The 21,940-nt window shown below is 37.3% G+C and overlaps 1 protein-coding gene across 1 annotated transcript in view; it reads left to right on the forward strand.

Annotated features, from left to right (window-relative positions):
• The window catches only part of LOC117993930 (uncharacterized), a 42,081-nt gene extending 20,740 nt beyond the window's left edge, over window positions 1-21,341 (forward strand). The window contains exons 3-9 of the mRNA XM_069502280.1: window positions 14,522-14,580; window positions 15,131-15,287; window positions 15,781-15,961; window positions 16,723-16,725; window positions 16,846-17,002; window positions 17,384-17,535; window positions 17,870-21,341. Of these exons, the coding sequence (XP_069358381.1) occupies window positions 14,522-14,580; window positions 15,131-15,287; window positions 15,781-15,961; window positions 16,723-16,725; window positions 16,846-17,002; window positions 17,384-17,535; window positions 17,870-17,878 (718 nt within the window). The 3' untranslated portion in view covers window positions 17,879-21,341. The remainder of the gene's footprint in view (window positions 1-14,521; window positions 14,581-15,130; window positions 15,288-15,780; window positions 15,962-16,722; window positions 16,726-16,845; window positions 17,003-17,383; window positions 17,536-17,869) is intronic.
• Window positions 21,342-21,940: the final 599 nt, after the last annotated feature.

Genomic DNA, 21,940 nt, shown 5'->3' on the forward strand with positions numbered 1-21,940 from the left:
TATTTTCATCATAATATTTACATCAATGTTATTCTCTTCGTTTAAGTTTTTTTTTAAATGGCTTTCTTAATATTAACTGTGGTATTATAAATATTTTGTTACTTATTGAAATAGTCAAATGAATATATTTGGAACACTGTTACGTAATGAACGTTAATCTCACCTCTCGCATCTCTGGATGTGGTAACGTAAACCATTTTCTTACCTTATTATCATCCTACGCCTAGGTTGCGTGGTTATTATAATTTTCGTCAGATCGTGATAGCTAGCTCATTTTGTTTGGGCGTGTAATTATGTATGTACGTTCAAGTTGAAGATGCCATCGGATCTAATCACGCGATTGTCGACTCTGTGCTTGAGATAATTAAGTTAATCGTGGCAACCGTTTTTTTTATTTCATGCCGAAGTAAGGAACACGCGATTGGTTTATAAAGCTTTGTATGACATCACCAAAATTTGTCTCGTGCGTCCTTACATGGTTGCATCGCGTATGATCTATTGGTTTCTACTTGTGAACAGCTGACATCGGTAATGACGTGTAAATTCCGAAACTTTTCCATAAATGGTCAGTGTAAATTAAGTAGGTACACGTGTATTAACAACGAAGTGGAAGTTAAAATCTTTTTATTCAAGAAGGATTGGATTATATATTAGCGTCTTTTGACTTAGGTATTTAGTTTATTACTTTAATATTTTCTATCGTTCATCTTCCCTTCCTCTTCTCTAAAGCCTGGACCACAGCCTACACACACCTCAAGTGCTTACCTAACTCTTTTTCTTGTGTTTTTTCATCTTTTAAAAGGTGAAAATTGTTTTGTGCGAAAATGTATAAATCGCGCTAATTTTACTTTTATTTAAGAGTAAGAAAGTATGTTAGTTTGTTGGTTTGTCTTTCAAAGGAGCAACGGATTGACGTGACTTTTGCATGGATATAGTTAAAAACCTGAAGAACTAACATAGACTACTTTTATACCGGAAAATGAAAGATTTTTAAAAGAGGACTTTTAAAAAAAACTACATTCACGCAGACGAAATTGCCAGCATCATGTATTTAAAGAAATATTTATCTTCCGCAAAGCAAATGTTCCGTCAGTAACTTCTCAAATATCTGAAATTGCTCTACATAATTATATGTATGTAGATACTTCTACAGACTTTAGCATCTCCGCAACGCATGCCCAAGGTTGTAATCAGCTTATCAAGCGGGCGTTAAGTCGAGTCGGGGAGGGCCTTATTAATCGCCTGTCCGGAGCATCTGCGGTCCAACCGCTGACCCCTGTCGACCGGCTTTGTTGCCTCCTAGATGTTTGTCTCTGTCCGCTCCTATCTTTCGCCTATTTGTTAGTGGTTATTAGTGATGTGCCGGATCATTAAAAATGTAGATTGCGGATACGGATCATTGGCGTCAAGATCCGTAGATACGGATCTTAACTTTCTTACTCAATCGGTGTCGGTGTGCGTGACCTTGAAACGATAGTTGATGCCACTTGACGCTTTGCGTGGCAGGACATGTTTCGACTTGCATTGCCCGGATCTTTCTTTTGTTCTTTAAATATATAAAAGGAAAAGGTGACTGACTGAGCTGTCAACGCACAGCACAAACTACTGAACAGATTGAGCTGAAATTCGCTAAGAAAGGACTTTTGAAAATTCAGCCCCTAAGGCGTGAAATAGGGGTTCGAAATTTGTGTAGTCCATGCGGACGAATTCGCAAGCATAAACTAGTTTGTTTATAATTTAGTGTTACACTGGGCAGCAATAAAGTTTGTATTTGTTTGTTTGTTGTGGAATTATATAATAGTATTTTATTGCTACCTAATCACCTAAAAATAGAATTTAATCTATGTACCTACCTATTAAAATTAATAAGGTAAAAGATCCGCCAAAAAAGTAACGGATACGGATCTTTATTTTCTCGCGGATATCCGCGGATACGGATACGGATATCCGGAACATCACTAGTGGTTATACACCGCTCTTACAATCTTCCTCCTCCTAATCCATATCCATACTAATATTATAAATGCGAAAGTGTGTCTGTCCGTCCGTCCGTCCGTATAACCTCTGGTTGATTGGATTGTCTATACTAATATTATAAAGAGGTAAAGTTTGTTTGTAGGGGGTAATCTCTGGAACAACTGAACCGATTTTGTAAAATCTTTCACCAGTAGGTAGTAAGCTACATTATTCCTTAGTGACATAGGCTATATTTTATTTGAAAAAAAATATATTATGGATCGCTGTGAAAAATGTAAGCTACCGGTGTGAAGCCGGGGCCGGTCGCTGGTCACATTATGAATATCAATAATTCACTTTGATTTGGTTTTCAAACTTCAATCAATATCGTTCTGAAACTTTGTTGTATTATATCTGGTAATTGTGAGTTCGGTCAGTAGGTAGGTATCTAAAAAGAAGGTTTTGCTCGAGGAAATCTTTTGTTCCCATAATGGACATCCGTGTATCGTTAGTGGATAACCGCAAGAAGTGGTAATTTCATAAGCCCTTGCTTATATACCGTTAAAATGGATGTTTTCTGTGAATCAGAACTCGTATTAGCTTTGTCTTCTTATATGTATTTGGGTTACGAAAGGTTTTAAATTTGCGTGGATATATGGTATTTATTTTTGGTAGGTATTCTAAATATATAAAAGGATTGACTGACTGATCTATCATCACACAGCTCGAACTACTGAGCGGATCGGGCTGAAATTTGGCATGCAGATAGCTATTATGACGTAGGCATCCGCTATGAAAGGATTTTTGAAAATTCAACCCCTAAGGGGGTGAAATAGGGGTTTGTGCAGTCCACGCGGACGAAGTCGCGAGCATAAGCTAGTCATAGATAAAATTACATTGAGTTTCTTGCAGACTCTTAATAGAACAAACGTCACAAGTTGATATGAAGTGAATATTTGAATTTGAATCTATCTTGATTTTATTCCTAAACTGTTCGTAGACTTATGGCCTATAAAAGCTTTTAATGCCAAATAAGCTTAAAGTGCTCTAAAATTTGATCATAGACCTTATACCTAAGTACTTCGTGATCCAAGGTTATGAATCAAATATAAACTTAAATTCGTTGAACCTGAAGCTCACTATGAAACAAATAAGTAATTTATCAAGCGGTGTTTAGTTAGATTTACAGATAATTCTGTACCTACATAGTAATTTGGCTTATAAAATACGATGTAGATATATGATTAGAGACAAGCATTTCAAAATCCGTGTGCCCGAGCACGTGCGGCTGTTTTGGCGCCTACGCTGCTGCATAGAGTCGGAAACTCGAAACACTTTCAAAATTCAATCAGCGGCCGTGGCTACATCGAAGGTTACCAATGTGATATGTAACCTTTGGGTTAGGAAGTTGGTTTATTTTCCAAATAACAATTATTATTCTCTGTACTTAACAACTTACAATCATAATTGTCTTTGACTGTAGTTATAAAATAATATGATTTTTAGGGTTCCGTACCTCAAAAGGAAAAACGGAACCCTTATAGGATTACTTTGTCTGTCTGTCTGTCTGTCAAGAAACCTACAGGGTACTTCCCGTTGACCTAGAATCATGAAATTTGGCAGGTAGGTAGGTCTTATAGCTAGCATTAGGGGAAAAATCTGAAAACCGTGAATTTGTGGTTAGGTACATTACACAAAAAATTTAAATTGTGGTCATAAACTAATAATTAGTATTTTCAACTTTCAAAGTAAGATTTCCATATCAAGTGGGGTCATATGAAAGGGCTTTACTTGTACGTTCTAAAACAGAATTTTATTAATGTTTAGGTATAATATTTTTTGATTTATCGTGCAAAATGTCGATAAAATACGATTGTACTGCGGAACCCTCAGTGCGCGAGTCTGACTCGCACTTGGCTGGTTTTTTATTTGTATAGTGGTAGTTTATGGGGCTAGAAATCATTATTAAATAGGATTTATGTCGTTTACATAATGCGTAAACGACAAAATATATTTTTCAATTTTTTATTTTATTTTATTTTATTTAACATAAGAAATATTTTGCACCAGAAATTACACTATTTTTATGTTAAAATATTAAAAAATATTTGTCGTTTACGCATTGTGACGTCATTAATCGCTTTTCGTACAGCGTGACGTTAATAATTAATTATTTAAAAAATAAATAAAAATCATGATTTTTAAATTACATATTCTCTTTAATATTGAATTCTAGGCCCATAAACTACCACTACAAATAATTACGTCATTCTTTTACTATAGTCCAAGACCCTATTATTCTCTGTACTTAACACAAACATAATAATTGTGACTTATGGCACTTTCGTTAAACTGTGCTTATGGTCTGGATGTAATACCTAGTTGCTTGTCGTTATTTCTGTCCATTGATATTTGAGCTTCGAAATGCAAATTTACTACAACTACTGGATGGATTTGGCTGAAATTTGGGGTGAAGATTATACCTTCGATTAACACATAGGCTACTTTTTATCCCGTAAAAATCCATGGTCCCCGCGTAATTTTTTGAACATATATCCACGTGGACGAAGTCGCGGGCATCATCCTCTTTTTTTGTATACTTGTATAAAAATGAATGTTTGTGTGTTCATTACCTATGCGTTTGCATCATCGTTCATAAGTTTTGTTGGGACTTAGTACAGTCGTAATGTTGGCCCTTGAAGTTTCTGACAGTATATATTCAACTATCAAATCACAATAGATACCGCGTGACTCGAAATAAAAAATTTAAAAATGTATTGCAACGCATGCCAGGCATTAACTAGTATAAAATATAAGTACCTAAATAATTATTCAGTCATTCAACTTATTATATGTTTCACGTTTATTTTTATAAAACTCAGTATACATTTTTTTAAATAATATTCATTTTAAGAGATCTAACATGAGATGACTTCTTCTGTAGTTATAATTAAGTTTTACAGTTTTTTATTCAAATAATAATCCATTTACAAAATTTCCCGCGTAGATACCTAATTAAAATGTAAGATTTTGAGATTTTTTTATTTGGTTCTTACATGAATACGACTTGATGTTTTTAATATAAAATTGCGAATATCTTTCGTGTTCTCTTTTAATAAATGATCGTTAACGAGTCGGAATTCATTAACGAAAAAATGTTTTATAGCAATTATATTCGCATTTTAAAATTACATACACTTTAAGGTTATTTGTCCAGGTAATTGTAAATTTTTATCATCATAGCATGTAATGATATCCCCCGAGTCTAAACCTAATTGCACCCTCTAGCCCACATTGTCGGGTGTCGCATCATATTTTTACGAGCACTTTTTGTTTGTTTCTGCAGTAGCAACCTTTATTAACTAGTTCCTTTTTTTATTTAAACCAGTTATGGGCTCTTTTTAATATGTCAAAGTAACACGTTTGAAGCCATTAACTCAGGAGTACTTAAACTGCGCTTCTTGTATCGTAACGTGGTAACGGGAACTTAAAATTTATTAGATCAAACGCCTTTCTGACAATTATATCAACCGTACTTTATCTTAGTATTCGTTGAACTTCCAATGCAGTTTTTAAGGTACTTAATATGAGTTTGACTTGGAAGTTATACACTTAATTCCTGTCTGAAATCCTTTCTGTCTCATTTTATTGATGTATTTCTTTTTGTTTGTAAAGGCGTGCCTGTAAAAAGGATTCATGATGTATTATATTCCCATCCGCTTTTTCGATTGTGTTATGATGACTGCGAGTATTTTTGGTTATTAAATCCCACGGACCTCAATGTATATTATGTGGTAGGTATATACTGCAAATATCAACTTCAACAAAAAAAATGTTGTTATTGAAGTTCTCCATCTACAAAACTTCGACTTTTTCACAATTTTATAAAACAAGCATATCCATATTCATTATTAATTGCCATACCTATTGTATTTTTGTGTCTTATATAAAATTGTGCAAAAAGCTTTACCTACCTATGAGAGTTTCCGGATTCTTATATATACTTTCGACTTTTAGTTATTCACTCCGTTAAATCAGGTCAATTTTCAATTTCAAGTCAAAAAATTGTGATTTGATATTGAGTTTGTTGATGACAAAGTATTTATCACGCCTGACGCCTCTATTTGTCACAATTTTATAAAAACACGCCCGCGACCTTGTCCGCACGGACTACACACATTTTAAACCCCTATTTTACCCTCTTAGGGGTTGAATTTGCAAAAATCCTGTCTTAGCGGATGTCTACGTCATTATAGCTATCTGCATGTCAAATTTCAGCCCGATCCGTTCAGTAATTTGAGCTGTGCGTTGATAGATCAGTCAGTCAGCCTTTCCTTTTATATTATTGTCGTAATGTATTTTCATCCGACTGCGGCGAAGCCCAAAAGAAGGGTTATGTGTTTGACCTTTATGTATTCTGTGTATGTCCGTTCCTATGTTCGCTCGTAACTACTCAACGGCTCAACCGATTTTGGTAAATGATACGTCTTTACATTCGGCTATAATGTGCGGACTGAAAAAGATATTGAAAACAGCAGTTGGAGTTTTTTATGAAAACTTTTTAAATTACTTGTTTTCTAATTGTGAGAAGAACTTTCTAGAGATTCCGGATTCTTGTATGGAGTTATATCTCACGGGTGGGACAGTAGCTGCGTGCACTTGAACGCGTTTTTCTTAAACAAATTAGCCACACTTCATTACACTACCAAAGTTGAATTTGAGACTAATTGGAAGCAATGACTCCACATAATAAGTATAGGTTATTCCAGCTATACTCACCTATTAAGTCGACGTAAGCCCGACTAGTTTCGAACCCATCCGTGGTCATTCACAGGGACTCGGCTCGCTGCGTGTCGCGTTTGAGACTGCCCCTGACGCATAACGAGCTGAGTCCCTGTGAAAAAGGACCCCGAATGGGTTCGAAACTAGTCGGGCTTACGTCGACTAAATACATGAGTATAGCGGGAATAACCTGTACTTATAATGAAAATGTTTCACGATGGTTTAAACGCTAAAATGACTCCACAGTTTGAAAGACTTGCACTAGTGCGCGAAATTCGATGATTATTTTTCTCATGTTCCCACGCACTACTTCAACGTCATCTATTCGTATGTCAAGTTTATTGATTGCGATAGTTAGGTTATTAACTCTTCACGTTTTCTTGCTTCCATCGTCATTGTATGTCATTTGTTTTATTAATTCTAATCAAGCGTTGTAATTTCCAACTCCCGCCTTTGCTAATTGATAGATTTTTCCAAGAACTCAATTGACTCGTCGTGCTCAAGACCTCAAATCCTCCTTTAAAGATGATTTAGCCTAAGCTAAATTGCATAAATGTTTAATAGATAAGTATATGTATTTTCTTTCTTTCGGGAGGCAAACTATCTCTGTACCAAACGTCAAAAGCAGTCAAACGCATTGACCGTGAAAAGGTAAAACAGGCAGACACACTTTTGCATTTATATAGTACGCGATAGGTTGAAATGGCAATCGGGGAGGGAACGCCAAACACACCCGCACAGCCCCCGCGGTAACCCGCCTCTTAACCCGATAGCCATCTCAACCTGTCACGGACTAGGTACTAATATTAGTGTGGATTTGGCTGACCATGACTTCCATAAGTTATCTTAATCTTAGTGGAAGTTTCAAAATGGTTTAAAGAAACTTAACATTCATTGGTGCACCTAGACCTACTTACATCTGTTAACTGCTTATTGCAAATTGCCAGCTTATCCTGATGATATACATCTTCGACATCTATAATTGCTCCGATAACCTAATTCCGTTCTTTATATCCAAGCCCATTTGATAAAACTTACAACTACAAGTGTAATTGACTCAGCAATTTTATTGAGAGTGGAATTTTTCGAATTTTATAACTTCCCGCCATATTACCGACGCGAATGGATATGGCCCGCTCGGTATATTAATGTATACCACTCATGGATAACAGGTTCTATTCATTACTCTCAGTGTAATTACATTGTGAGCTTATCTTTCAATAGCCAAGCTACTGGATGTAACGGACCAGCTAAAAATACAAATTGGCGTGGAAATTGCGTAGGTAGGTACTTTGGTAGGTAAGTACCTACGCATTGCTAATTTGCTTGGTTATTTATAATTATATTCCGTTTTATATTTATGAGTTTCTTATAATGATTGAGAGCCTTTACGGGTGTTAAATTGTATATTTATTTCATGTTTATTTTTGGCTTCGCCGTTTTGGGCAAACCTGTACACCAAGTTCATTATGGTGCTGTTTAGAAGCAGAATCTTATAGGAGTATTTTAGCTACTGAAATCTTTTAAACCTTCCCATCATAATCTGTATTATCAGTTGCCATGAATAGAGAGAGAGAGAACCTGCGCGTGCCAGCACTTCGTTATTTTATAAAAGCTGAAAGTTTCTCTGCATATTGTTCCCAACACAGGGAGGAACGATCAGTGACTATGAAGAAATTTCGATCATGGTAGCTGTGGATATAACAGGTAATAAAGGTATAAAAAATCTTACGTCAATCTTTTATATTTTCTGCTGAGTTGTTATTTTAGAAATCACGTCATGCATTGCCAGAATCCATTGCCAGACGTCTTTAAAGTTAAATAAATTGTTACAGTTTAAGGATGTCTGATTGGGCTGGCAGGAGGTTGCTTCGATACTAAGTGTTTGGCAATGCATGACGTGATTTCTAATAGGTACTATTCCGAAAAAATATAAAAAATTATAATGTAACGTCAAAAAAAATATATCAAGAGTAACCATTCGCAGTATACGCACGTATCAACTATCACCAGAAGCTGGCAGTAAGCACCTCATGAGAATATAACTCATAGCAATATAACGCATAGATGTTGCAATTAATGTTTCTCCCATAAATGAACTTTCAAATACGTAGAATAAAATTTCCTAGTAGGTTACGATCACCAGAAGCTGATAGTTGGCAGCATCTCACGAAAACATATTATGTATATTATAACAATGTTGAGAAGCGCATCTGTGCTCGGCAATACGTGTATTCACCGTAGGTACACGTTGGACGTTGATACGTCGCATAGGTGTTGCGATTAATGTTTCTCCCATAAATGAACTATCAAATACCTGGAATAAGCTTTCCTAGTAGATATACGTATCACCAGAAGCTGGCAGCAGCATCTCACGAGAACGTAACACATAACAATGTTGAGAAGCGCATCTCAGCTTGGCATTAGGTGGGCACATGAAAGCGCGGAACAATAGGCTGAGAGCGGCTGTGACATTGTTTCGATGCGCGGTTTTTTGCGACACTCGTCATCACGGATGAGCGCCTGCGCCTGCGATGATTAACTACTGTCAACCTTCACATTGATCAGTCACTAATCATCAAAGTGGTAATCTATATTTATACTAATAAATAAAATTGAAGTGTCTGTCTGTAATTTCGAAATAACTACCTCATATTAAGCTCATATGGTTATTTGAACTGTACGGTGTACCATAACTAAATCACACGTTTTTAAATTTTTGTCTATCTGTCTGTCTGTTTGAACGGGCCAATCTTCGGAACGGCTGAACCTATTTTGACGGAACTTTCACAGACGAGTAGAAGATTAACCAGGGAGTAACATAGGCTACTTTTTTAACCCACTTTCAAAAATGGAATTGTGTTTTTCTAACTATGTACATCGAAATCTCCTAGATTCCTGAACCGTTTACGAGTATCATCGTAGTATTTTTTTCGAAAATTGGAGTAGGTATGACTCCAAGGCTGTGCGGGTGTGCGAGGCGTTCCCTCCCCGATTGCCATCTCGACCTGTCGCGTACTATAGTTACTGTGCCGCTGGTAATAAGGCAATACCGATACGTATTTCGTTTATCGGAATTAATTCAGGAAACACAAAGGCTAATTAAAACTTTAAAACACTTTGTCGATAATTGCAGCAAAGGAATCGATCCGCATAGCTACATTTTCTATAGCCATTGTTTCCAAAAGAGATGGCAGGGACGGAACGAGTTCGGGCGGTGAGGTAAAAACTCGACCGCTGCCGAAGGGAATGTATGAGTCGACCGCCGCCCTCCGCCCTCCCCTCTGGAAGGAATTCCAGCTGGAATCTCTAATTAAAACTTTATCTAGTCCCGCCTATTTTCTGGAATTCCTGTGCCTTAAAAAGCTTAAAATGGCGAAACGCGATCGATCATCTTCGAGTGCAGATGGGTTTGACAAAATCTTGGATGCATTCATTATTGTATGCATCATTTTGATCCGTTGTATGTATAATTATTTGTAGGTATACCTCTCTCGGGTTTGATTGCAAAATTACAATCCTACCAATATTATGTCGTACTAAATGCGAAACTGTATTTGTCTGTTGGTTTTTCCTTCAAACACGCTGCAAGGGTTTAACCGTTCGACGTGATGTCATGGATTTAGTTAAAGACTTGCAAAGCGTTATAGGTTACTTTTTATCCCGGTAAATCAAAAAGCTCCAACGGGATCTTTAAAACCTAATTCTACGCAAACGATGTTGCTGGCATCATTTAGTCATCAATGAAGACGACGAGAAAATGTGTCTTAAAATAATCAAAACTTTAAATATGTCTAATAATGTAAAAATAATTGAATTATAAATCCAAAGTCCCAACAAAAAACTCCATCAGCATATTAACCAACACAATGAATCATAAATTACAGGTTGCATTATAATATCAAGATGCACCGATATACACATAATATAATAACCACACGCACTTGACATTACGCTAGGAGTAATCCACTTTGCTAACGACATTGTAGCTGTGGCCTGCAGTTAACGAGTACACACTTACAGAATATTAATCACACTATAGATAACGTGGCCACACGTCTCCCTTCCAGACGGACTATTCCCTTTTTAACACGCTCAATATTTTTTTTAATTAAAAAACCTACTTCCAAAACCACTACAAAGTAAAAAATAACTTTTGTTTCTACACGTGTATGTATGTTGAAGTCGGGGGAGCTTCACACTTTGATTTCTAGTTTCTTTTATTATGCTCGCCCAACTTCATACATTAATTATTAAAATTTATTAAAAAAAATGCAAATCGGTCCAGAAACCTAAAAAAAATGAAACAGGCTGAATTGAGAACCACCTCCTTTTTAGAAGTCGGTTAAAAAGGATCGTCCCTATCCCTAGGACTCTCAATTTGCTGCGCATTTGACTGTCAAAAGATACGATATCTTCAAAACTTTTTATTATGTTGCGTTGTTCGTATGTTGTCATTTTGCCGAAATTGGGTAGCTGATCGGTAGCTACTTCCACTTGTCCGATTGAGTTGAAATTTGACAGACATGTGTGGTTTGGGAACAGTACTATATGATAATGGTTCCACTAAGCAGGCATTGGAACTCACTGATGGCATATCACAGGACCTCATGATTGCATTCCCTAAGTTTAATAAATTGCTAAAGTTTAAAGGTGTCTGGCAATGCATGGTGTGATTTCTAAAACTATTTCGAAGAAAATATAATAAAATTGACTTTGTACTTTGACGTAAGATTTTTTACATCTTTATTACCTGTTATCTCCCAAAGCCACCATGATCCAAACTTCATAGTCGCTGACCGTTCCTCCCTGTGTTGGGTACAATACGCAGAGAAACTTTCAGCTTTTATAAAATAACAAGCCTATACTACAATTTAAAAAATGTTACAGTCTAAACTAGCTTATTCAGCTACGTATTATAAGGATAAATACCAGCCAAGTTCAGAATTTGATGGTATTATAGCCCTGTACCTCTGAGAACAAGTAAATCTTTTGGTTAGGGAATAGAAAGAGTACCTACCTGTGTACAGAACACACACCTATGTAAATATCTGCTGCTTAACTGGCTAGTATTGTAGCTAGCTAGTAGTAGAATTCTGTTAGATCATTATTAAGATTTTTTAATGATATGATAGACTGTATATCCCGGTCCTCATAGGTTCCCGGGGAGCATCAAAACGTCCCACTATACAAAAACTGTTCTGCTTGGCGCTACATTATTCATTGAAGCTTTCAAAAATTTCGCGCTCGCTACTCAAGCGATTTAGTTCTTATAGGTAATATGTATTTGTGTCGTTTCACTTTTTTAGAAGCATGAAAATAATTCCATGTCTTGTGAAATTGTCTTCACCAACACCATGTAACATAACGTCATTTGATTAATATACTTAGTTCATATATTTTATTAATAGCCCGTGACTTCGTCCGCGTGGATTAGTTTCTTATAAATCCCGTGGGAACTCTTTGATTTTCCGGGATAAAAAGTAGCCTATGTCAATATCCAGGTCTTAAACTATACCCATGCAAAAAATCACATTGGTTGATCCGTTGCGACGTGATAGAACAAACCACCACACCTATAAGCAAACAAACACTGTCTGTCGCATTTATAATATGGGTCATGATTATTTCTCAATCTTCATATTTCAATCAGTGTCCCGCTTTGAGCAGGAAAAGTATGGCCATGTTAGATAACTATTATGACTAGGATATGCTAGATATTGTGGTTATCTATAAATGATAATGTAAATAAATTTTATTATGAGAATGACAAAAGCATTTGTGACGATGTAATTATAGGAATTTTAGCTAAAAAGTAGCCCATAATTTTTGTTTTTCCATAGTTTTTCATAGCCCCTGTCATTTTTTGTCCTTTCCACCTTTTCTTAAGTTCTGTGCATATCTTTATTCGTCCACATATGAATATTTATGTTTACATTTTTTATAATCCAGTTATTGTCGCTAGTTATTATTTATTTTTATGGTGTTATCTGTTTTGAACACGCTTTTTTAACGCTCAAAGATTGGTTGAGGTGATAATGACGAATAGCTTGCCTTTTGTGAAATCTGGTAATCTGAGTTGTACAATAACTTGAGTGAATAAGAAACTTCAATATTTCTTAAAAGGCTTTTAAATGGGATGCCTCTCGCTCCACTTAGCATATGAATTTTGCAGTTTTTCGCATATAATCCGATTGAATATAGGGGAAATATAAACCCTAATAGTGTTAGAGTCCAGTTCTACCTTAATATTTGCTTTGTTAGTAGTATTGCTTAATTTACCCATAACTTGCAGAGTTAAGAATAACGTAGGTGTTACGAGATTTATTTATCGCTGCCATATTGCAGTTATCTATTGGCGTTTACTTATTTCCCACCAATTGCAGTCATTACTTTAATCGATACTTAATTTAATCTTGAAACTTAACTGGAAATTATTCGACCTCGTCGGATGAGTCAGCTTAAGCCATGTCCTTTAATATCTTCAAGTACAAGTTATGCCTTTGTTACTTATTTGCTTCAGCAAAAATGTAAACGAGTAAAAACGACTACGTTATCGTAAGTCGTGACTGCGAATGGATTCTCTTAATTAAAAGGTATGCAACGAGTAATGGTTGTAAAAATTGGTCAGATTATCCCGCAATACGAATATGCGAGTTTTGTATGGTGACATCTGCCGAGAATCGACGTCGCCTGTCCGTTCGTCACAAGCTCCGAAATGCTAAAAATGGCATAAATAATTTATACGCGGCTTGCTGGGCTCCGTTTTTGTCGCGTCGCCGACCTGACCACTGATGCATTTATAATATAAGGGTGCTTTTTGCAGAGTCCCTCAGCCGCGTTGGAATGCAACCGCTAAAATTGATCTTGTTCCAAACGTGAGCTGGAAAGTAAATAGTATTGCTGGTGTCTTTGCACGACAGTTGAACTGTCGCGGCTCGCATCGCATTGTCTTCATCTCTGCACGTCGATATACTAAAGTCTGAATGTTTTTTTCATTCATGGTACAATTGGTTGTCTACAATCACAGCTGGTGGAAACCAATGTAAAGTGGAACTCAGAGCCACTTGCCTAGAAGATGCCTGTATTCACCAATGCTTTAAAGATTCCGAATCTTTGCATTTGCATTTCTCTCAGATGCACTCCACTCAGTGCTATTCAGATTTAAGTATAGTCATCATCACCATCATCATGATATCAATCATATCGGCACTGAGCACGGGTCTCCTCTCAGAATGAGAAAAGTATAGGCCATAAAATTAATACTTCATACCGACTAAATTAGGACTCAGTTGGAAATCAAATTGGTTAGAGCTTTTCAACTTAATTTCTGAGTCACTAGTTTCCTTTCCTTCAATGATCAGCATACCGGTTCTAGCTGTTAATCAAAACAGGAAACTTATAACTTATTTAATATTTTACGCTTGTAAGTCTATTACCGTGTAATTAAGTATATCGAAACCTACCTATCTTATTTTCAACTGCGGTGAGAAATTCTTAATGAGATTTCCCAAAAAGTATTACGAATTAATATAATAGGAATTTTTATGTTCAAAGCCTTACCATAAACTTTTGCGAAACAGTACTTTTCTCATCTTAGTCCTAATTGAAACTGCTTTGTAAGAAAATTTAGCAAGCTTAAACTTTTTCCTCGGTTAGAACTTTCTGGTATTCCGACGATCTTCTTTGAACCCTTTTGCAACGGGAATGAATGACTGATACTTTATAAAGTTTTCTTGTTTAAAAGCGACGTAGCTAAAATTTTTGTTTCTTTTTGTTTCAGTAAACAGGCTGTGTTCGATGGCAAGAGGGCTATACGAGGAGGAATACCGTTTGTATTTCGTAAGTGTTAATATTTTATTTATTTTGAACTTTCAGTCATCATCATTATCATCATCATCATGAATCATGATCAACCCATCGCTGGCCCTCTATTGAGCACATGTCTCCTCTCATCTTTGAGAACATTATGGAAAACCCTCGGGCATGCAAGTTTCTTCAAGTTGTTTACCTTCACCGTTAAAGCAAGTGATATTTTAATTTCTTAATCGCACATTACTTCGAAAAGTACCTGAGAGGTATTCCGGATCTTCCGGATAGGATGCGGACGTCTCAATCACTAGGGTATCACGGCTCCCAATCACAAATTAGCTGGCAATTGAGTTGGATTGAAAAGATTCAATCGAGCCGTGTCAAATTAGTTACTATTTGGAAATTATTGAATTTGCTTCTGCTAGAAACCAATAAGGGGTATGGGTTTAATAAAACTGCCATACCCCTTCCAAGTTAGCCCGCTTCCGTCTTAGACTGCATCATCACGTACCACCAGGTGAGATCGCAGTTGATTCCTTCTATAAAAATTATTCAAAATTACCTTTATGTCAATCCGCAGCTCAGTTCGGACAATGGGCGTTCGGGCCGCAGCACGGGTTCGCGCGGGTCGCGCGCTGGCATGTGGAGAAGATGCCAGAGAGACTGCCAAGCGGCGACGTGGAAGCTGTCTTCAGCCTTATGGATGACGAGTTCACGCACTCCATGTGGCATTTTCAGTTAGTACCTTCACTTTTGACCATTTTCACAAAAGGACAGCATTAGTTTTAGTATTGAAATCTATAAATCCAATCTATACATTTAAAATATTTTTTTCAATAGGTACAGTTTACCACATTTTTCAAAACGGACTAAATTGTATAAGATAGTAGAGACTTATCCCGACTGACTAATATATCAACGCACAGCCTGAACCGCTGGGGGTTAGGAACTTGAAATTTTGATAGTAGGTTCCTTTCATGACGTAGACTTATTAGTGCATAAGAAAGGATTTTTGGCAATTTTAGCCCCATAGGGCATAGGGGTTGAAGTTTTGTATAAAAATCCGCCATTTTTCAAGTTGTATTCACGAAAATTGGTATTTGGGCTTTCGGTTGAAAATAAAGAAATGTGTTTCAAGATTTTTAAATTCCACCCCTTCACCGATGTTCAAAACTTCCATTCGCGCGAAACCGGGGCGGATCAGCTAGTAATCGATAATTTCTTTTGCAGGTTTAGATTGACATACAGACTAATCTTACGAGAGAAGGAGTTGCACTTCAATATAGGCGTGTACAACCCGAGCAAGGAGCTGACGTTCAGTTGCCAGTTACTGCTGCACACTTACTTCAAAGTGCCCGACGTGCGGCGCTGCCAGATCACCGGCATGCACGGCTGTATGTTCATTGACAAGGTGAGGAGTTGCACTTCAATATAGGCGTGTACAACCCGAGCAAGGAGCTGACGTTCAGTTGCCAGTTACTGCTGCACACTTACTTCAAAGTGCCCGACGTGCGGCGCTGCCAGATCACCGGCATGCATGGCTGTATGTTCATTGACAAGGTGAGGAGTTGCACTTCAATATAGGCGTGTACAACCCGAGCAAGGAGCTGACGTTCAGTTGCCAGTTACTGCTGCACACTTACTTCAAAGTGCCCGACGTGCGGCGCTGCCAGATCACCGGCATGCATGGCTGTATGTTCATTGACAAGGTGAGGAGTTGCACTTCAATATAGGCGTGTACAACCCGAGCAAGGAGCTGACGTTCAGTTGCCAGTTACTGCTGCACACTTACTTCAAAGTGCCCGACGTGCGGCGCTGCCAGATCACCGGCATGCACGGCTGTATGTTCATTGACAAGGTGAGGAGTTGCACTTCACACGTGTGCTCTGAATGCCACTGATTCGCGGACTTTTTTTACTGACTTTACGGCTTTGGTTTCTAACCCTTTCGAGCCAACAAGCTGGGCCCTGTCAGTCCTACTCCTATCATACACGATACTTTTAGCATTGGCGATCAGTGATTTTCCGACTGCATCGATGCTGCAACGCGTTTTGCAAACTTGCGGCGTTCTGTCACCGTATTGAAATTGTGCGAATTGTTTCCGAAAATTGACATGATCGCTGCGCGTGGAGATTGTTTGTATGCAGAGTGGAGCGTTCAAACGCGGCATAGACTGTGAAGCTTCCGAAAAGCAACTGAAACGTCGATCGCTGATGCTAAAAATACTGTCTACTTTGGCCCTTAGAGGTATATCTTTTTCTCATTGTCTTAGAATTTGTATGTATAATTTTACAGACCCGGGAAGGCGCGGTGTACCAGGAGACGCGGGAAGTGGTGACGATCAACGAGTGGACGGACCGCATCTACCAGAACACGATGCAGGAGCACATCATCACCAACGTGGTCAGCGGACGCAAGATGAGGATACAGAAGTACAACTTCCCCGACACTGGTGAGCCTCATTGTTTGTCCTCCAGAGCCGGGAGGGCGCGGTGTACCAGGAGACGCGGGAGGTGGTGACGGCGCTAATTATTTGTTCTCACTCACACAGCTATACACACAGATATATTGTGTACAGTGCGACAAGGCTCTCTTGGCACTTGAATGACATTGACAGGGGGGCGCTGTTGGAGAACAAAGGCTTACAATATTCAAACAAGAACAAAGGGGACACTTGACGGCAACGTTGGTTCCGATTTTCGCCACGCGCCAAGATAGCCTTGTCGCACTGTAAGTGAGACAGAATGATTAACGCCGCCATTTTCGATTCGTTTCTTTACTTTCATGAGTTACACATTCGTTTAAATTATGAATGGTCCCGTCCTCTTCGCAGTGATCTGGAACCCCTGGGCGGAGTTCGCGAAGGAGATCCCCGACTTTGGCGACGACGAGTTCCCCAACATGGTGTGCGTGGAGGCCGGACGAGTCGCCGCGCCCATCGTGCTGCTGCCCGGCACAGCCTTCGAGGCCAGCCAGATTCTGCAGGTGAGGAATAACCCTCAGATATTTTTCCTCTCTCCTTTTTAAGGTTCCGTACCAACGGGACCCTATTTCTCGACAGGTCGACATGGCAATCGGAGTGGGGACGCCCCGCACGACCCTCGCGCTATACCGGTGCGGGATAGTGCGAATGATGTACGGGGCGTCCCCCCACCTCATACCCCGATTGCTATGTCGACATTTCGGCAACAAATAATAAAAATTTCAAAATGAAAATAAAAAAATTAAGGAACACTAAAAAGGTAATGTGTAGACAAAGTCACAAGTTAGCCTAGATAATATAGAGATATTTGATTTGTTGCTGTTTTCTCATTTCCAGGTGATGTAGGGAGCAGGCGCCTCCCCCCGCAGCCGTCCACACTGTGAAGTCAATTCAAGTGAATATTCTAACGTCTATGACAATATTGTGTCTCCGACAGATCTCTAGGAGATACAACTAATCTGAATCTTCATATCCTTGTCTGTCTGTCTTCTTTATTACTTCTTTACTGTCCAATGAGGTTATAAAACTAATGTAAATTCAATATGGCGGATTTTTTGGACCCTTGATTTGGAAAGCGTCAGTGAGTATTACAACAGAATACTTAATAGTACCTTTCAAGTACAGAAGACTCACGCCGTAATAGAGACTCAATTGTTGCGACGCAATAAAGTGCAATTCAGCTCGCACAGCGCTGCGGCCTAAAATTTAACGAACGCCTCTCTTTCTATTGTGTAATCTTATCTCTCGTATGAGACGCGAGAGCCGTTGAAGGGGTACGCCGCTGTTGGTATATTTCTCGGGTCTTTATTTTTGTAAAAAGTATATTAGCCTTGTTAATTATGACTAATATTCCCTTTTCCCTCCAATTAAGCGTAAAGCTTGTGCTAGGAGTGGGTACGACAATAGTGCAACGGGTGGGGTTTGAATCGCCGACCTTTCGGAATTCAGTCCGCTCCTTAACCTTTGAGCTATTGAGGCTCTACCAATTTCCACACCACCCTGAGGTAGAGTGAGTGGCGCAGTTTATTTTTTTTTGTGGTATAGTAGGCGGTAACCACCTTAATTTTGCCCATCAGTTCGTCCAGAGTAAATTGACACTGATCGAGAGAAGAGTAAATATACTACATCGAAGTTTCGCTATCGTTTTCATACGGACCTCTTTTTAGGGTTCCGTACCCAATGGATGCCAACGGGACATTATTACAAAGCCCCCGCTTTCATCCGTCCGTCCGTCTGTCTGTCAGCGGGCTGATTCTCGTGAACCGTAATAGGTAGAGAGTTGAAAATTTTGACAGAATGTGTATTTCTATTGCCGTTATGACGACAAATAAAAATTTCAAAATGGCTGTCATGAAAAAAAAAAAAAAAAGAAGTGTTATTTCTTGTAATGATGGTACGGAACCCTTCGTGTGCGAGTTGGACTCACACACTTACCCGTTTTTTGGGCGTCTCGAGCATGTTTATGATGTGGTTGCAGCCGATACACAACATCACAATTGGCGCATGAAAAATTTTACCACGCACTACCAACTGGAAAAATAAAAAATGGGTCAATAGCATCGATATAAATGACAAGATATGGTCAAGCGAACAAAATTTTTCACGATTAGAAACCAAATAAATCAGCGCCACCTCTTAGATACTAATGAACGACCCGTTTGAAATCCAGACGTCACTGAGGTTGCATTGGTGCATAAGCACCAATGAGTCGGTGCCATTTTGTTTGTTCAATAACCCTGTCCATACGAAGTAATATATAAGTCAACGGTCAAGAGTGAGTCCGACTCGCACACGAAGGGTTCCGTACCATTATGAAATCCTGCTTTCTTGGATTTTTCCAAACTAACTTCAATTGATATGGACAATACATTCTTTAATTTTCTTGTCGTAATAAATATGTTATCTCTAAGACTTGCTTCCTTCTTCGTCTTCCTATCATCATTCTTTGTAGTTATAAAGACGTGTTTCTATTTGTAATGTTCCTGTTTTATGTATGTAACAAAACTATTCTAAGAATTACATTCCGGTGTTACAATTTAATATAGGTACTCTAGAAGTCTAGACTATTAATTTTGCCGAAATGTTTAATTTGACTTTTGTCAGTAACGTACTAAAAGTAACAATTTAAGAAAAGGGTTGGTATAAAATTAAGTAAGGCATATTTCAAAATTGTGTAACATTTAGATACCGTCGGTCGATAAAGTAAAATTACAACTGTTAATTTTTATCATGTTCTAATTGAACCGATTCGTTTTCAATTTACAATAATCGATATCATGATATTTGTCAAATGATCGATTTTTCACCTATCACTAACCATACTAAAAATTACTACAGTACGCGGCAGAAAATAATCTACATCAACCTTTAGTATGACATTTCGGCTTTGTAGAGCGTTGTCTCTATCACTCATACCTATATGACGTTTTGTCGGTCTCAACGGCAGAGACAATGTACAAATCTGCTATCTCTTTCTAAAGGTCGATGTGCATTACTTTCTGCCGCGTACTGTATTTTTAAATTGATGGGTACATAAAATTAAAAAAAGCATGTTATAATTCTATTATTGATGTAGTAATCGAATTGTTGTATGTAACTTTATTCTATCGATTTAAAACTAAAAATCTTTGCAAAGTGTGCAAAATTCGTCATCTTTTTGTAAAATAAAATATAATAATGTTCTTTAACTTGTATCCAGGACATTATAAAATTAAATATTAATAATAATTATACTTATACCGCTCACTCGCATCACAAAATACTCATGACAATATTTTTGTTTAGTAACTTATTTTTATAAATGTTAGCTGTTAATGCAATGCTTTATAATAATAATTTATGAATAGTTATGTAATAGAAGAATGATTTTTTTGATTACGATTTCACTTTGCCTTTGTCGAAAGTCAATTACACACTTGCCTCTTTTTCGGGATTTCTGAATTAAACGTGAAATATAAAGTAATGGATAGTTTTAGGGTATATTATAGTAATCAATAACGTCTGGTAAGAGTTTTGCGGTTTTCGTGACGTTTATTAACATTTTGTGCTACCGATTTTCGTTAACAGTATTTTGCACTAGGGCCGATAACTTTAGATGTATAAAGAAAGTCGGTATTCGCCATCGAATTTCGTTTATAAAAAATCTCTTACAAAGGCGTACATGATTGAATACAATTTCTTTTACTGACCTTAATATTTTGAACATGCTTTCTATTTCAATATCTACAATTCATTTTCATACATGAGTTGAGTTATATTATGAGCCTAAAACTATACCAATTTAACCGAACGTCATTAGTTAATAGTGGGAAATAAATAATAATTAATGTACATACAGCCGCATAATTTGTACAAATTGACATAATTTTTTTATGTACATTAGGTATATTTTGTACTTTTTTTTTATTTGGAAACGTTTTGGAGGCTTTTAAAGTATACGACAAATAATATAAGAATATGTACTTAGATATCGTAATAAGTTCCTTATTGTTCTTTTTAAGAATAAAATGCAATTTGATGGGTACTTGTAATAGTTGTAATGTTTTGTAACGTTTCCACAATAATTGTTAAATAATGATATAAAATATACTACTATGTTCTCGCTAAACCAGTTTTATGGTAATCATAAAACTAACATGATTATATTGTAGTTTCATCAAATTATGTATTATAAAATAATCGATTCAGTGACATCATATTTTTAAACCTATCGTAATATTATTGATATTAATACTGGTGATTTTGTACATCGAAAATTAGTAAAAACTGTACTTCCATAGGTGCAATAAAGTGATGTAATTAGAAAATACATACATGTTTTTTATTGACCTGCCCTACAATACAATAGTCAGCCCAGTCGTATGTGTTTTAACGTTGATAACACTAACCCAAGATGGTGAAACGATTTTAAGTACATACATATATCGTTTCACTGAGACGGCTGACTAGCCGTGTGGACAAGTAGTGTACGAGTTGCGTAGGGTGACGTAAAAATCGAGAATCCAACGCCACTGTAACCCTCCCGCAACCCGCACCTCACGAGTCTTCTCAGTCAAGCGGTGCATCTCTATGGTATAATTTTATTAGTGTATAAAAAGCTTGTTTTATTAATCTTGCTTAAAATTGATTTAAATTGAGCTTGCTATCCATACGAAATCAGCGAGGGCTATTCAGTTATAACAGCCGTTTTGAGAACATTAAAAATATCTCGATTTTGAAATTCATCAAAATCAGGTCAGTACTTTTTAAGTACCTATTATAAAATAAAATAAAATATGAGAACGAGTTCTAGTAAGAAGTTGAAGATTCTGTGCCCATTATTTGCAATTATGTAGGTTTCTCAGTTCAATTTTTGCCGACTTCCAAGAAGGTGGTACTCAATTCGGTCCGTTTTTTTATGTATGTACA

Source organism: Maniola hyperantus, chromosome 2, assembly GCF_902806685.2.
Source record: "Maniola hyperantus chromosome 2, iAphHyp1.2, whole genome shotgun sequence".
NCBI classification, from domain to species: domain Eukaryota; kingdom Metazoa; phylum Arthropoda; class Insecta; order Lepidoptera; family Nymphalidae; genus Maniola; species Maniola hyperantus.